The 14,327-nt window shown below is 47.3% G+C and overlaps 1 protein-coding gene across 4 annotated transcripts in view; it reads right to left on the bottom strand.

The window, feature by feature from the left end:
• Adgra1 (adhesion G protein-coupled receptor A1) overlaps positions 1 to 14,327 on the bottom strand; it is a 43,647-nt gene that overhangs the window by 4,412 nt on the left and 24,908 nt on the right. Inside the window, exons 2-3 of one of the 4 annotated variants that reach the window (XM_036198107.1) lie at positions 9,088 to 10,293; positions 4,875 to 4,962 (exon numbers count right to left, since the gene is read on the bottom strand). The exons of 2 other annotated variants lie outside the window; for them this stretch is intronic. In XM_036198107.1, coding sequence (XP_036054000.1) covers positions 4,875 to 4,962; positions 9,088 to 9,106 — 107 coding nt within the window. In that variant the 5' untranslated portion in view covers positions 9,107 to 10,293. The remainder of the gene's footprint in view (positions 1 to 4,874; positions 4,963 to 9,087; positions 10,294 to 14,327) is intronic. One more of the 4 variants, XM_036198098.1, reaches the window with a different exon arrangement.

Genomic DNA, 14,327 nt, shown 5'->3' with positions numbered 1-14,327 from the left:
GTAGGAGTAGGCTGTGGCATGGGCTGACCTCCCTCCAGGGGCCTCGGATGTTAGATAGCTTCACTGAGGGTGAGTCAGTGTTCAGCCCACTGGATACCTCCCATTTGAGTCCAACCCCATTGAGCATGTGTGTCCTAGGCTTAGCCTGTGTACACACTGATTCTGATATACTGGGCATGATCAATAGCTTCCCACTGTGATGAGCCATGGTGGGGCCACCTCAAGGCCAGTTCAGAGAGGACTTCCATGAGAAAGTGGCTGCCATTACAGATGCCTTGAGTGGACAGTGTGGCACAAGTTTGAGGCCAGCCTGGGCTGCCTAGCAGGTAAGCTCCAGGCAAGCTAGTGCTAGTGGTGATACCTGATCTGAAAACAAAGAAAATAAAACAGGTGCAGCAGAGATGCTCTTTCATAAAAGAATAACAACAGTTTATATGCTTGGGTGAATGACACTTGAAGGAAGGTCACATGACGTCCCTCAGGGTAGCGGGATGCTGCACTGAAGGAAGCTGGTCCCCAGGAAAGAAGAATGCAAGGAATGCTAAGATTGGAGTAACTAGGGGCTGGAGAGATGGCTCCGTGGTTAAGAGCACGGGCTGCTTTTTCAGAGTTCAATTCCCAGCAACCTTGTGGTGGCTCACAAACGTCTATTGTGGGATCTGATGCCCTCTTCTGGTGTTCAGGCATACATGCAGACAGCGCACTCATTAAAAAAAAAAAAAAGAGGTAACTTCTTCAAAAAACTGATGATGAGTGGTAAAACAGAGAAGTTTGACATTTTGTGACTTCATGAATATCACGGTGCGGGGAGTGATACATGTGGCACTTGTGCCATAAAATATGAGGTGGAGCAGTCTTGAGTTCCAAGACATCTCTGGATGTTTTATGTGAGTCATACAACTTTATTTCACATGCATTGTGAATAGATTGGGCATTTTTATCTCTGGGGAGACTGCAAGACACTGAGAAGAAGCTAATTCATATATTAAGTTTGAAATAAAAATATCATAACAACAAAAAGCAGGAAGAAAAGGAGGAATGGAAGAAGAGAAACCACACAGAAACAGTATCACAAAAGAGGCAGAAAAGAGAATAAAATGGACACAATCCAACCGAGTGAAAAATGAGTCTCAATAGTCTACTTCAAGGCAGAGGTTGCTAGACTAGAGAAAAAAGAGACCCCGTGGGGGCTAGCATAGAGTAGAAGAGATGGGGGGGGGGCTAGAAGTGGACCTATGGGAGGAGTCAGTCATTCCTCAGCCTCTTCCTGTGAGCCAGCAGTTCTCAACCCGTGGGTCGTGACCCATTTGGGCCGAACGACCCTTTCACAGGGGTTGAGTATCAGATATCTACATTACAATTCATAACAGTAGCAAAATCACAGTTATGAAGTAGCAACGAAAATAAGTTTATCGGGGTTGGGGATTTAGCTCAGTGGTAGAGTGCTTGCCTAGCAAGGGCAAGGCCCTGGGTTCGGTCCTCAGCTCTGGAAAAAAAGTTTATGGCTGGGTGAGGGGGAGTCACCACAACATGAGGAAGTGTAGTACAGGGTCGTGGCACTGGAAGGCTGAGAACCACTGCTGTAAGCCACGGAAGGCTGGCGGGCCAGCAGTGGAAGGGAAAACAGGCTCGGGCGAGACAGAAGTAACACAGGCTTGGGTAAGACATGACGTTTGCATCTGCCAGGGAGGCAGCCTGACTACCAAGCAGGGACCAAAGGAGGGTTCAAAACACCCGAGCAAATATTGTCAGGTGCAGAGGAGAAGCAGCAGTTCCCAAATGATAGTGGGCATTGAAGTTCCCTCCCTCAGCAAGACACAGAACAAGTGACCAAAAGTCAGGGAGGAAATGAGAGGCAGTGGGAACAGTATTTGAAGAAGGCTCCTCTACAGTGTCACCGGTGTGATCTAGCTCCAGTGATGGTAGCTTGTTCACCATGACATAGTGATATTTACACGTTATTCTCCAGAATGTGTGGCTTCTTCACTCAAATGAGAGTAGCACCCACACATCTTCATTCAGTGCATGTGGCCCATACACCACGGTAACCATAACATTCATACATCTTCTTCCAGTGTGTGTTTTAACCACATCAACCATGACATCCTCACATTCTCCTCTGGTGTGTGTGACCTGTCAACTATGGTATTTCTGCATCCTCCTCCAGAGCCTGTGGCATGTTCACCACGAAAACTGGCATCTACAGTAAGCACCCACTTTCCTCCAGTGTGCATGTACTGATCACCATGACAACGTTGGTATCCCCTTCCATTGTATGTGGTCTATTCACCATGTTAATAATGGCATTCATATTTCTTCCTTTACTGTATATGTGGCCTGTTCACCATGGCAACCATGGTATCTACACATCCCTCTCCACTGTGTATGGCTTGTTCACCATGACAACATTATTACCCTATAGGCACTCCTTCAGTGCATGCGGCATATTCACCATGACAACAATGACATTTTTTCAGTGTGTTTGGGCTTTTTACTAGATATATGCCATGAAAGACTCAAACATTCAGAAGATTTGAGATCATGCAGAGCATATTCTAGAACTACAAATAAATTAGATGAAAAATTGATATCATTATTATAACCAAGATACCACAAACACTGTAGACTTAACAATACACTTTTAAATCATTCATGGAACAGGGAAGAAATCATAAAGGACCTTAAACAATACCAAAAGAAAATATAACATACAGAAATTTCTTGGCTGCAGATACAGCAGGGCTGAACGGTAAATTTATGGTTTCTAATCTTCCATTAGAAAGAAGAGAAAGATCTGAAATTGAGTGATCTAAAATTCTACCCCAACAAGGTAGAAAAACAAAAGCCCAAGGTAGGCCCAAGGTCGTCACATGATGAAGATGACAGAGACCAGAGAAAAATGTTGGAAACTTGCTTCTCCACAACAAAAATAAAGAGAGAAGAAAGGCTGATGAGATGCTCAGTGGACAAAGGACCTGGCCTTGCAAGCTCAAGTTTGATCCTTAGAATCTAAATAAAGGTGGACGGAGAGGATCAATTCCTCTAAGTTGACCTCTGACCTCCACACACATACTATGGCTTGTCTACCCCTCCCCACGCATCGTGAACACACAATAACAATAATAAAGTAATTAAAAAGATTGTTTGATGAATGGAAGCACATGAATTATGAACCAAAGGCTGTGGAGCCCCCAGCTGGATCAGGCCCTCTGGATAAGTGAGACAATTGAATAGCTTGATCTGTTTGGGAGGCATCCAGGCAGTGGGACCTGGACCTGTCCTTAGTGCATGAGCTGGCTGTTTGGAACCTAGGGCTTACACAGGGACACTTTGCTCAGCCTGGAAGGAGGGGACTGGACCTGCCTGTACTGAATCCACCAGGTTTAAATGAATCCCCAGGGGAGTTCTGGCCCTGGAGGAGATGGGAATGGAGGGGAGGGGATGGGGGGAAGGTGGGGGGGGGGGGAGGGGGGAAGACAGGGGAACCCATGGTTGATGTGTAGAATTAAAACATAATAATAATAATAATAATAATAATAATAATAATGATAATAATAATAATAATAAAAACAGGCAAAAAAAACCCCAAACCAAACCAAACCAACAACAAAAAAGATTGTTTGAGAAGATTCATTCCCAATCTTAAGAAACAGTTATTGTTATGCACCCTGTAGACACACTGCAAGAATTAAAGGGGTATATAATGAAAAACTATATGCCAACAGATTCAGTAACTTTGAGAAAATGGATATCTTCATTGGGAAAAAAATAAAACCAAAAACATTAGAAAAATCTTTCTGGAATTGATAATGGAAGGCAAATGGAAAACAAATTCTCTCCAACAGAATGTCACTGGGTATATCAACCACATTCCAGGCAGGCCCCTTGCCCAAGAATATATTGTTGGACAATACAAAACTCTGTTCCTCTTCTTTTTTTTTTTGGTGGACTTTTTGTTTGATTTTGTTTTGGCATTTTTCCAGTCTTATTAGTTTTTTTCATTGTTTGTTTTGATTTTCATTTTGTGTCTTTTTTTTTTTCTTAGAAAGACACAGAGAGAGAACATAAAGTTGGATATGTAGGGGGGTGGGGAGAGAGTCTGAGAGAAGTTGGGGAGAGGGAAATTATGATCAAAATATATTTCACAGAAAAAGAAAAGAAAGTCTTGCTGGGTCTGATGGCATATACCTCCTCTGGGAGGCAGAGACAGGAGGAGCTCTGAAAGTTCAAGGTTAGCTTGGACTATATAGCAAGACTTTGTCTCAAGAAACCAAAATACAACCCCCCTCAACCAACTAACCAACTAACCAACCATCCATCCAACCAACCATCCAACAAACCAACCATCCAACCAACCATCCATCCATCCACTCAACCAACCAACAACCATCCAACCAACCAACTAACCAAATAAAACAAAACAAACAAACTTTACTGTGTTCTGTCTAATAAAAAAACCCAGGTTGCGGGCTTGCTGGTAGAGTATTATACAAACTTGTTCAGAGACAAAGGGGGGAGGTAGGCAGGGAAATGTTGCTCAGATTTGAGACCAGTGGGACCTGATGTCAAAACCAGACACAGACAGTGAAGAGTTCAGTTACTTGGACCTGTATTACTTTGCAACTACTCATTAGTAATGTATAAGTAAATGAGTGTTAGCACTTTATAGAAGTAAGACTGATCTCAAAACTCTGGACTGACTTGTTATTCATTCATAGTTGCAAAGTAGTTCAACATATCAGCAGTACAGAGAATACAGTGAGACCATTAACTGGATTCAGGAAAAGCATCTAGTGGAAATAATAGCATGTATTCATTCCCAAACTCAGCCAACCACCAAAGGAAGGCAGTTTTCCACTTTCTGTAAAAGTTACCTGGGAAAGACTTGCATCAGATGAGGATGAAGAGACATGTTTCTATTTGTAGATGATGAGATGGACTGCATGAGAAATTCTGCAAGATCTGTGGGACATGTGTGTACATTTAAGAAGGTGCAGGGTTCACACACAGACATACATTTTTATATTTGAGTGAAAACAGGGGACCACTGAGAAACAAAATAAAGATGTCATTAAATGGCATAAACATATCCCAGTCACAGCCCCAGAAGATTTTCTTATAAAAGTTGAAAAATTGAAGTTGGGCGGTGGTGGCACATGCCTTTAATCCCAGCAATCAGGAGGCAGAAGCAGGCAGATCGATGTGTTTGAGGTCAGCCTGGTCTACAGAGTGAGTTCCAGGACAGCCAGGGCTATACAGAGAAACCCTGTCTTGAAAAACCAAAAACCAAAAGAAAAAACGTTGAAAAATTGATTCTAGAATTATCTGGGTGTGTAAGTGATTAGATTATTCAGATCCATTTGAAGGACCCAGAAGAATCCCTGGTACACCCAGATTCCTGACATGACAGATTTGTGTATCTGTCCTCACATGAATCCAAAACATTCTGAGCCAACCAGGTCTGATTCAAAAGGCTGCACACTGCAGTGGGCTTCTTTCTTTCTTTCAAAACTTTCTTTCTTTCTTCCTTCCTTCCTTCCTTCCTTCCTTCCTTCCTTCCTTCCTTCCTTCCTTCCTTCCTTCCTTCCTTCCTTTCTCTCTCCCTCCCTCCCTCCCTCCCTCCCTCCCTCCCTCCCTCCCTCCCTCTCTCCCTCCCTCCCTCCCTCTCTCCCCCCCTCCCTCCCCCCTCTCTCCCTCCCTCCTTCCCTCCCTCTCTCTCCCTCCCTCCCTCCCTCCCTCTCTCTCTCTCTCTCTCTCTCTCTCTCTCTCTCTCTCTCTCTCTCTCTCTGATGGTAGAGTACACATTAGGCAAATGTTCTACCACAGAGGCACACTCCAGCCCTGAGTGGTCTTATTCCTCCTAGGCACTAAGCCAGGCAGAGTCGATGTGTGATGAAAAAATACCCCTCATAGCGGTGCTTAGGGCCAGACATGAGAACACTTTTGGGACTTGGCTGTGAAAGCTGTCAAACCTGAAGCAAAATGAATAAAAACAAGTGAGTAGATAATTCATAAAGTGGCAGGTGATTACGAAGGGCTCACACATGTGCCTGACGTAGACAGCTACCACAGCAGATTGCTAGAGACACAAATCGCACAGAGGCCACTCCATCTCCAGGAGGACACACTCCTGTGGGGATGTCCCCAGGGGCTTCTCAGCCTCAGGCAGCAACACCCTGTGGATTAATGGCTGAAGGCCACTTATTAATACTCCGTGGATATCACCCCTTTCCTTCCATTGGTTGCCTCTTCCTTGAGTACACTCATGGTTTACCATGATATGCATAGCTTCCCATAAACTTAGTCTTCACAGCATAGGCTCTGGTGGCTACCTAGGTGGGTGGCCAAGTTCTCTGCCCGCATCTGCTGCAGCTCACTGAGCAGTACTCACTTCAGCATAAGTGAGTTCCATACAGTGGGGAAGCCTTGCAAGCAGACACTGCCGAACAGTTTTGTGGTATATGAAAGGTCTGCAGCATACTTGGAAAAGCACAAAAATAAAGCAGATAATGGATGGACATGTGTGTGTGTGTGTGTGTGTGTGTGTGTGTGTGTGTGTGTGTGAGCTGGATTGCCAGGTGGGTATCGCTAGACCATGGAAGGATGATGGAATGGATGGATGGAGGAGGATGGACTGTAGAGAGTGGAGGGTGATTAGACAGTATAGGGCGGAACAGGTGGTAGGCTAGTGGGGGCAACTGACTTTCAGCCTTGTACATACGTGAAGGCTCTCACAAACTGTTGGGATGAGGTGGAAGAAGGCCCCTGTCCTAGCAGGAAATGCCTCCGCAGTGGAATTCTCTAGAGGATGTGGAGCACACCTGTCATAGTTAGCTTCAGCTGTCAACCTATCTCAAACCTAGAGTCATCGGGAAGAGGAAGAGGAAACTTCAGCTGAAGAATTGCTTTGATCAGATTGGCCTGTGGCCATGTCTTTGAAGCTTTTTTTTTTTTTTTTTTGGTTTATTGAGATGGTTTCTCTGTGTAGCCTTGGCTGTCCTGGAACTAGCTCTGTAGTCCAGGCTGGTCTTGAACTCACAGAACTCCTTCTGCCTCTGCCTCCTGAATGCTGGGATTAAACGTGCAGACCACCACCACCCAGGCGGAGGCATTTTCTTATTGCTAATTGATGTTGGAGGGCTCAGACCATGGTGTGCAATATCATGTCTAGGCAGGTGGGCCTGAGTAGCTGAGCGAGACAGAGTGAGCAAACCAGGAAGCAGCGTTCCTCCTCTGTGCTCTCTGCTTCATTTCTGGCCCCCAGGTGTCCATCTTAGCTTCTCTGGATGACAAACTGTAACCTGTAAGCCAAATAAACTCTTTCCTCCCTCACTGTTTTTTATTTTTATTTTTTATTTTTTTGAGACAGGGTTTCTCTGTGTAGCTTTGTGCCTTTCCTGGAACTCACTTGGTAGCCCAGGCTGCCCTCGAACTCACAGAGATCTGCCTGGCTCTGCCCCCCGAGTGCTGGGATTAAAGGCATGCACCAGCACAGCCTGGCTTTGGTCAGGTTTTATCACAGCAACAAAAAGCAAGCCAGAAGATCATGAGACAGCAGGGACCCCATTCTCACAGGGGCTTGTTCGAAGTGGTGATGTTCAGTGCTGGTCCCATGAGAGACAGCTACATGGGGCTAGGTGGGAATCTGGTCTGAATATGAACTGCAGCAGATGGGCTGTGATTTGACCCTACCCCATCTCCTGAACCCATCAAAATCCCTTCTGGTTTTGGAGTTTATGGAACTCACCAGAATCCATCAGAGTTTTGTGGTCCTTGTAGCCAGAAGGTGCATCTAGAAAGACCCATTTCCTTTTAGCCACTAGTTTGGGCTAGACTCAGTTCCACAGACTCATTCTGGGCTGGGGACCCCATCTGGCTCTGACTCTGGCCTTTTCTCCCTTCTCATGGGGCTCTTCCCCTCCCAGGCCCCTGGTGTACCCACCAGACCTTGTTTAAACTCTATCATCCGGAAGAGTTGTCACTAGACACAGGCAACACTAACCATGTTGTCACACTTGGTGACAGCCTGGCTTCCTGGCCAGCAACACTTAAAGATGCAGGTGTTCTAGCTTCCTGTGGCTCCCAGGGAGATGGTGAGACCAGTGGGACATAGGAGTTTCCTCCTCTCTATACCCCTTTGCCCCTGGCCTGCACAGGGAAGGCTTAGCCCCATCTCCTAGAGATAGGACAGCCAATCTCTTCTCACAAAGGCCCTTCTCTTCTTGGGAAGAAGTGCATGTGTGGAGGTGGGGGGTGGGAAGGCGGTGAGGGAGGTAGGGAATGAGAGATAGGGGTGGGAAGGGGGTAGGGGGTAGGAACTGGGAGATAGGGGGCGGGAAGGGGGCGTAGGGAGTGGGAGATGGGGGATGGGAAGGGGGTGAGGGGGGTAGGGGAGTATCACTTGATCAGAAAGTATCATGGTTTTTCTTAGGAAACAAGAAATCCCAAACTGTAAGGTAGTGTTTTCAGCCTAATGACAAGGACCCCAGAGGCCACTGAACCGCATGCCTAAGAAACCTGCAGCCCCTCAAGACTTAGCCCCTGACCCTTTCGAAATCTTCTAGCAGCACTTGTCTGGGCTGTTCCCCAGCTTCCATGCCTCACCAATGCCAAGCCACCACTACAGTTTTCCTGTATCCCTTGGAGAATCTGTTCCAACACATCACTGTTCTGTATATGGAGGTGGAGACCGACCTCACTGACCCCATATTGCTAGACAGTGCCTCCATGCAGGGGCTGCTGATGGGTGGGTCTTGAGTCTGTTGTCACAGGACTTTCACGCTTCTTGGCCAAACTAGTTATCTATGGAGACTTGCTACTGGGGCTCTGCAGGGTGCTGGGCTGTGAGGGCCTCCTCTGTGGCTAAATGGGGACCTGCACCAAACTAGAACATTAGGGCTAGGGAAGAGGGTTTCCCAGGAAACAGCCTAATTTGTATGATGCTGTCATGGAGTAAGTCTGGCCACCATCTGAATGAAGAGCCAAAGCAAGGCCAAAAGTTGGGGAGTTGTTCTGGCTTGGTGTGAAGGGAAATACACAAGAACTTCCAGACTGTAACCTCAGAAAGCCCAGCGGCAGATAACCAACCATGTGGGACTCCTGGCATATAGGGGTCATCATGCGACGTAGTGGCTCATATGAGTGGGCAACCTGCTGATAGAAGAGCACCCTTGTTCATAACAGCAATAGGAAAACTCATGAGTGAGCTGTTCTTGGAGAGCCACTCCAGACAGGTTCTGTTCAGAGCTTGCTGCTGGGCACTGGAGGCTGGTCAGTGCCTGGCTCTAGCCAGGGGACCCAACGTCATGCACAGGGACTCTCTGCTTTTTCTATGGTTCTGAAAGTCCTGGTTCTGAACATGGATGCCTGAGAGCCCATTTAGAATGGGAAGGCAGTCACATTCCCCATGATGTTCATAGGTTCCAGCCACAAGGTACCCTTGATGTGGCAGACTCCGGGCAGCAATGTGAAAAGACAAGATTTGCTCTATCCGAGGCAAACGTATGGTTTCCTTTGCAGACGCAGGACCCAGAGGAGCTGGAGAGAAGTAGTGCCCCGGACTCACAATCATTACTTGGAGATCAGAGACTGCTGTGTCCCACCAGGGTCACTCAGTACTGTCCACCACTGCCTTTGCAGTGCCTGTAGATCTTATCCTGGGAAACTGGTTCTTCCAGTGTCACCATGATCTCCTCAGAGGGGAGACATTATTCACAGCAAAGTTCCAGCTCCAAGCCTTCACACACCACAGTCACAACATTCCGTCTTTACTTCCTTCCTGGTTTGCATCAGATTTTGTCAGCAGAGGGCGTCAGAGGCCACTGCAGATGCCTTTTGGCCAGGCTGTGGCTTTTCTTGCTGCATTTGCATCCATCTCCAGGGTGGATGCTGGACTACTGTGGAGCCCTCCCTCATTCAATGTTAGCTGCCTGGACCATGGACCTTTGAACCCATGCCTGTCTTGTCCTCGTCCTGGTTACCCTCCTGTCTTGACTGCCAGTAGAGCTCACGAGTGAGTCATAGTCTCTTCACTGGGGTCTGATTCCTGGCTTGCTCTGAAGATGTATTCTCTTCTGGAACCTTCTCTTGTGCCATCCTAGTATCACTTTTTGATATGTGAAGTTTCCCTCTGCAGGGAGGCTTCTGTCTTCTGAGTGTTTCAGCCCTGGCCAACAGGGTCCCCTGATGACTCTGGACTTCTTCTGCATCATTAGCCCACCTGACACAGGGCAGGTGCGTCTTGAATTATCTAGCTTGAGGGGCCAGGCTCTTCCCTTTCCTAGTGACAGCTTCCTGAATGGAAAGAGGAAGCTGAGTCTCAATGAAGCACTAGTCAGATCTCAGTTTGTCAAAGGAAGAGGGAGAGAGCCTCAGAAGGCTAACCTCTGGACATAGCAGTTCAGGGTCACAGAGAGAGAGAGAGAGCCTTGTGGATAGGGAGGTGGGACCAGGAAGCCTGAGAGCATGGGAGGCAGTGGGGCTGGACCAACCACAGCATCATACAAATCCATCTTGCACAGTGAGACCGAATGGTGAACCATGTTGTGGATAGTTACGTAACGGACCCTAAAGAACAGTGTGCAGGAGAAAACCATGATAAAAAATAAAATAGTGAAATGACCCCAGGGCTTTCAGCTCAGGTTCAGGCACACTTACCCCTGCTCGTTCATCTCTGTACGTGTTCCCTCATATGCTTGAGAGAAAAAGGAAAAGAAGGGAAAGAAAGTAGCTGGAGATGTGTTGGAGCTCCCAAAGGAGGCTTTGCTGGGTAGCTGAGTCTGTCATCCTATGCTGTAATCCTGTCTTTTGTGGGTTCATTCGGTAGTACTTTTGTCAACTTGACACAAGCTGGAGTCATTTTGGAAGAGGGAACCTCAGTTGAGAGAGTGCCCCTATTAGACCGGCCTGTGGGCAAGGCTGCGGTACATTTTCTTGACTGATGATTGATGGGGTGGGGGCTTCTCACTATGGGCAGTGCCACCCATGGCTGGTGGTCCTGGGTGCTATAAGAAAGCAAGCTGAGCAAGTCATGGGAAAAAGCCACTCAGCAGCACTCCTCCAGGGCTTCTGCATCAGCTCCTGCCTCCAGATTCCATGTGTTGAGTTCCTGCCCTGACTTCCCCAGTGATGAGCTACATGCTGTAAGCTGAAACCCTTTCCTTCCCAAGGTGCTTTTGGTCACGGTGGTTTGCCACAGCAATAGAACCCCTAAATAAGACAGCCCGTGTCCCTGCCTTTCCAGTCACCTCGCTGCCAATTGGAAATGGTGAACCTGTTGGAATAAATTTATTACTGGAATCCTGAGAAACTATGGAAGAGGGCTCAGACTCGCCACAATCTTAGCACACTCTATATTCAACACGAGCCTACCATTTACACGAATGGCATTTGTACAGCACACAGTGCACACTTGGCATGTATATATCATACAAACACAGGCTTACATGTATGTGTATATATATATATATATATATATATATATATATATATATATATATATATATATATATAATATATATGTATAGATAGATCTTTTTATGCATGCATACCCACGGTGCATCCAATGTACCAATGCTGATGGAGGGAGGTGCTTTAGACAAGGAGAGGTCAGGTGGAGACAAAGACATGGAGATCAAGTGTAGAGTGAGACCAGATGCCACCTGCAAATGGTACTGTGACATCTTGTTCAGAAAGGCAACTGTGTAATGAGACCTACCAAAACACTCAGACACCATTCCCCAGGACTTCCTAGAACTGGGTTCCCATGTACTGCACTATGGGATCATTTTTGCATGATGAGGACTTATATTATTGAGTCAAGTCTGCTCTAGGATGTATTTCCCATGTGTGGACTCAAGGATTGCTCCGGGATATGGGTACCTGCCATGGCTTCACCTGTCCGCCAAGGTTCTGGAATCCTCTGTGTCCACAGGGATGTGGAGCAGGCTCTTGTAGGGATGGTGAATGGGTTCTTGGAAGCACCAGATACTTCTCTCTGGTCTTCCTGCTCATTTTCAGACAATGAGAGGAGGTCAATACTGTGGCCCTTGGACTATCCAGGTGAGGAGACACAATATGGCCAGAGTCTGTGGATATGAGAATGTGGGGGCCCAGGATCCTGAAAGCCTGACTATGGCTGTCTACAAGCTTCCATGTCTCTCTGACTTCAGTTTTCTTATTTGGGAATCTGGGCCAGGAAATGAACTCTAAGGTCTTTTTGGCCTGGCACCCAAGGACCTGTGAGTTCAAGGCAGCAGAGGAATGTTTTATTGGGTGCTCATAGCCCCATAGCAGGCTGTAGAGGCTGCTACCTTCATAAGAGGTTCCCTAGCTCTGGATCTTGGCAGCCTGTCAGGTTCTCAGGGTACCCCACAGTCTTTAGAGTAGTAGACAACCCAAGGAGGAGGAGGTTTAGCCATGCCCCTGTCTCCTGCCTGGCATCTGTCTGCCGACATGAGGCCACAGCTCACTGCAGCACAGTCCTCCTCTAGACTGAACCTGAGTGTGAGGTCCAAGTGAATGAGAAGTAGGAGGATTCGCCCTGTTGGCCATTTCCAGGGTCCCGGGTTCTGTGCGCAGATCAGGCCCGGCTGCTGCTTAGAGAACACTGGAGACCCATGGTAGGTCTCTTTGCTACTATTGCCCAAGAAGGGGTTACTGGATGAGGGTCCCAGGGGACCATTCTACTATCATGTCTGTCCCTGGGGCTTCAGCAGAGTTGTCCTCATTGTGTGGGAGGAAACAAATGGTCATTTCCCAAAGCTGGCTCTTGAAATTGACTACAATCTTCTTGTGGCTGTGAGAGTTCCCTTCCAAACAGAAATACCACTGGTGGGCCTACCATAATGGATGCTACTGAGGGAGATGCCACCAGAAGGAGCAGAAAAGACCGGACAGTTGGGATGCAAACACATATAGCTAACTGGCAACTAACCCCTGAGCATTTACAAACCACCCCAAGACATTCTATGGGCCTCAGAAGTGGCTTCCGTCAGGCTGCTGGAGGGTAGAAAAAATGTGGAAAGATAGCTGTGTGGTGGTGGCGGCGGCGCACGCCTTTAATCCCAGCACTTCGGAGGCAGAGCCGGGCAGATCTCTGTGAGTTTGAGGCCAGCCTGGTCTACAGAGCGAGCTCCAGGACAGGCTCCAAAACTACACAGAGAAACCCTGTCTTGAAAAACAAACAAAAAAATGTGACAAGATGTGTCCACAGAGACCATCTCTAAATGAGGGCAGACCATCAGGGTTGGGTGAGAGGTACCTGAGGTGGGCAGCAGACCTGGTCTCAGCCACAGTCCCCCTATGGGGACAGGTATAACCTGACACAGCAGCTGCATGTCAGGACTATGATTACTGTTCTGTCCTGTGCCATTCAGATCACTAGTTAAACAAGGATGTGAACAGGGTAGTGGGTTGACTAAGGTTCCAAGACTTTAGGGACATAGCAAGTCCCGTGGCACTCTGATGTAAAGTCTTAAATGTGACTTTCCAGAAGTGGGAGGCTTAATGTACCCCTACTTTGTGTGGGAAGGCAGAGCCAGGGGACAGAATCCACACTTGTTTGTTTGCATCTTTCTCACCCAATCTCTTCCAACTCCACTCTTCTCACTGTATCTTTAGAGACAGATGATCACAGCAGCTCTCCAGGGGAGCGAAGGCTCTGTCTAGTCATGTAGACGGAGATGGGGAGGGCTGCCAGTCTTCACTGGAGGACATACTCCCTGTGCAAGAGACATTAGCCTCCTGATGTTCTTTGAGGGTAGCTCTGGCAGCCAGCCCTTACCTGGCTCCTGGCTCCTAGTGTGATCTACTCAGGGCCATTTTGTGCCTAGTACTGAGTTTGCAGAACCAGCCTCCCAAGGCTGTTTATGGAGTAACATTGTGTGTGTGCCAAGAAGCACACTGCCAGGCAGTGTACTTCCTAAGGATCAGGGGCCTCAAGGCTATGTTCAGACACTAGACCCAGAAAGAACTTTGAGTGAAACACTGAGCCAGCTTTCCTAGATAGAGACACAACATGTTTCACTGGTAGAGGAAGGAGTGGGCCATGGACCCCAGGAAAATCTAGGAGACTATTACTAGCTATTTTCTCTGAACCTAAACATTTCCTACTGGAGTTTGGAGGAAGGGTCCTAAGACTCAGGAAGCAAACAAAATTTGCAAGGCTCTGGAAGTTCCTGAAACTTACAAGATTTACAGACTATATAAACAGTAACAATTGCCAGGAACACCCCAAATGGGCTAAGCTGACATACGATTATTCAGGGAGCTCTAGAGATAACCCCTCTCTCTTCTGAGTCCTCACTTATTCTTGAGTGGGCTTTGGT

Source organism: Onychomys torridus, chromosome 1 (assembly GCF_903995425.1).
Source record: "Onychomys torridus chromosome 1, mOncTor1.1, whole genome shotgun sequence".
Taxonomy (NCBI): Eukaryota; Metazoa; Chordata; class Mammalia; order Rodentia; family Cricetidae; genus Onychomys; species Onychomys torridus.
This window is presented reverse-complemented; position numbering and strand designations above follow the sequence as displayed.